The sequence below is a fragment of the Macrotis lagotis genome, chromosome 1, assembly GCF_037893015.1.
Source record: "Macrotis lagotis isolate mMagLag1 chromosome 1, bilby.v1.9.chrom.fasta, whole genome shotgun sequence".
Lineage (NCBI taxonomy): Eukaryota > Metazoa > Chordata > Mammalia > Peramelemorphia > Peramelidae > Macrotis > Macrotis lagotis.
In genome coordinates, this window is record NC_133658.1 from 841,382,319 (window position 1) to 841,384,560 (window position 2,242).

Genomic DNA, 2,242 nt, shown 5'->3' on the forward strand with positions numbered 1-2,242 from the left:
TGGCTTGGTAGAATGAGGGAAGAAAGGTACATTTTGTTCCCTTATAGAAATAACCCAACTTCATCAGAGGGAGAAAACCGCATCTGATGATATACTTATTTGAACGAGTGCAGACCGATCCATGTGGATTATATGGACAGCTCCTCTTTAATCAAATGAGACCCTGTGCATAAAAGACAAAATCAGAATTTTCTTACATTCAAGTGCTTTATCCCATGAGATCCCTTTGTGTGTCTGGGGAAGACCCAAAGCTCACAAGCTGAGAAAAGTGAGTGTGACTTCCCTGAGTCCTGAAGGGTTGAGTCTTTCTGAGAACTCAACATCAGAGGACAATGAGGATATTCTAGCTCTAGATGGGTGACATTGTCCTTATGGTTGATGCTTATGGTAAAACTGGAAAACAAACTAATGTCTGAAAAGACTAATGAATGAACAAGCAGGTTCTCAGCTTAATTAACCATTTCAAGAATTTTAGTATATTTCGAGATTCAATTATATTAAACATGTTTGATGAGGTTATATTGTTATGCGATGGTTCATGTCAAGTTATATTATCTTTTGCTAAAGGTTATAATAAGTATCATGTAAAAGTCATGTAACAATATTAAAGGTAGAATCTCAGAGTATCTTAAAAACATTTCTGTAGCAATTCATGCTTGTGATCACTTTATTTCAGTGACTCACAAAACCTTTGATTCTACTGTTCATTATTTTCCTCAGAGTATTGAATTCAGTGGGATTACATATCCCAGCAGTCTTTCTCATATGGGAAACTTGTTAACTTAATGATATTACTGGCATACATTCTGTCTGGCCATTCAGTATTCAGACTGTCCCATAGGCAATGCTATTGGAAAAGTTAAATAATCACAACAATGATTTTTACTTCTACTTGTAATAGTTTTTATAAATACTACTACTAATAGTACTAATAGTACAGCTTCTACTAATACTACAGCTATTTTTGTTGTTGCTGCTGCTGCTACTATTACTACTACTACTACTACTACTACTACTACTACTACTACTATTACAAAATATAAAAATATTTTAAAATTATCTTCCCACAACACTGCAGTGATTTAGTACCTTTGCCCCAAGAAGAGCCTCTGTATCCTGTTTCGAATCTGCTGGGTTTTGACACTGTAGATAATTGGGTTCATTAAGGGTGGAAAGAGAATATAAATGTTACCCATAAGGACATGCACTATAGGGGAGAGGTGCTTGCCAAAACGATGTACCATAGTTAGACTGATTATGGGAATGTAAAAGACTAGGACAGCACAGATGTGAGAGACACAAGTCTGGAAACATTTGAGTCTTTTATTTGGAGAGGCAATAGCCAAGACAGATTTCAGGATTAGAACATAAGAGACAAGGATAAGGATAGAGTCTATCATTAGAGTGCAAATCACTAACCCCAATCCATAATAGCCGTTGAAGTGGATGTCAGAGCAGGATAAGCAAAGCAGGTCCTGGTGTAGACAGAAAGAACGAGAGAGAAGATGGGGCCGGCAATAATTGAAGAACTTTAGGCAGATGATGGGGGTAGTAAACAGAAAGCTCCTAATTATAATGGTTATCCCAATCTTGATTATCCTGGCATTAGTTAAGATAGAGGAGTACCGAAGTGGATTGCAGATTGCAATGTAACGATCAAAAGACATAGCAAGGAGGACAGAAGATTCTGTAAATGAAAGACTATGAATGAAAAAACACTGGCCTAAGCATGCATCCAAAGTAATATCACTTTTGAACTCCCACCGGATCCCCAATACTGTGTGCACAGTCGTCAACGCCAAACATAAGTCAGTGAAGGAGAGCATAGCTAGGAAGTAGAACATGGGTACATGAAGACTCTGTTCAGTTCGAATCACATGAAGCATCATGCAGTTTCCAAGGAGAACTATGACATAAATACAGGAGAAGGGAATAGCAATCCACACATATGACTGTTCCAGGCCTGTGAAGCCTGAGAGGAGGAGGGTAGAGACACTAAAGTTTGACCCACATTGAGTAGTTGACATGAGTGTAGGATGTTTTTTTTTTAAATAAATTCAGGGAATAAGTCCAAATCCAATATCTTCATTCACTCAATTAACAATAAAACTTCCAGGCAATTTTATAAATACACAAATCTTCCTGAAAAAATATCTGAGGTAAAATAATTAAGCAATTATATCAGAAAAAAATATTTTATTTCTCAGAAGAAATCAGACTGAGTGGACCAGAAAATTGTTGA

The 2,242-nt window shown here is 36.7% G+C and overlaps 1 protein-coding gene across 1 annotated transcript; it reads right to left on the bottom strand.

Moving 5' to 3' along the window:
- Window positions 1-1,082: 1,082 nt before the first annotated feature.
- On the bottom strand, window positions 1,083-2,027 carry LOC141507815 (olfactory receptor 51V1-like). Its single transcript, XM_074215816.1, has one exon. It carries the CDS (start codon window positions 2,025-2,027, stop codon window positions 1,083-1,085), a length of 945 nt encoding a protein of 314 aa, XP_074071917.1.
- Between the last annotated feature and the right edge of the window lie 215 nt (window positions 2,028-2,242).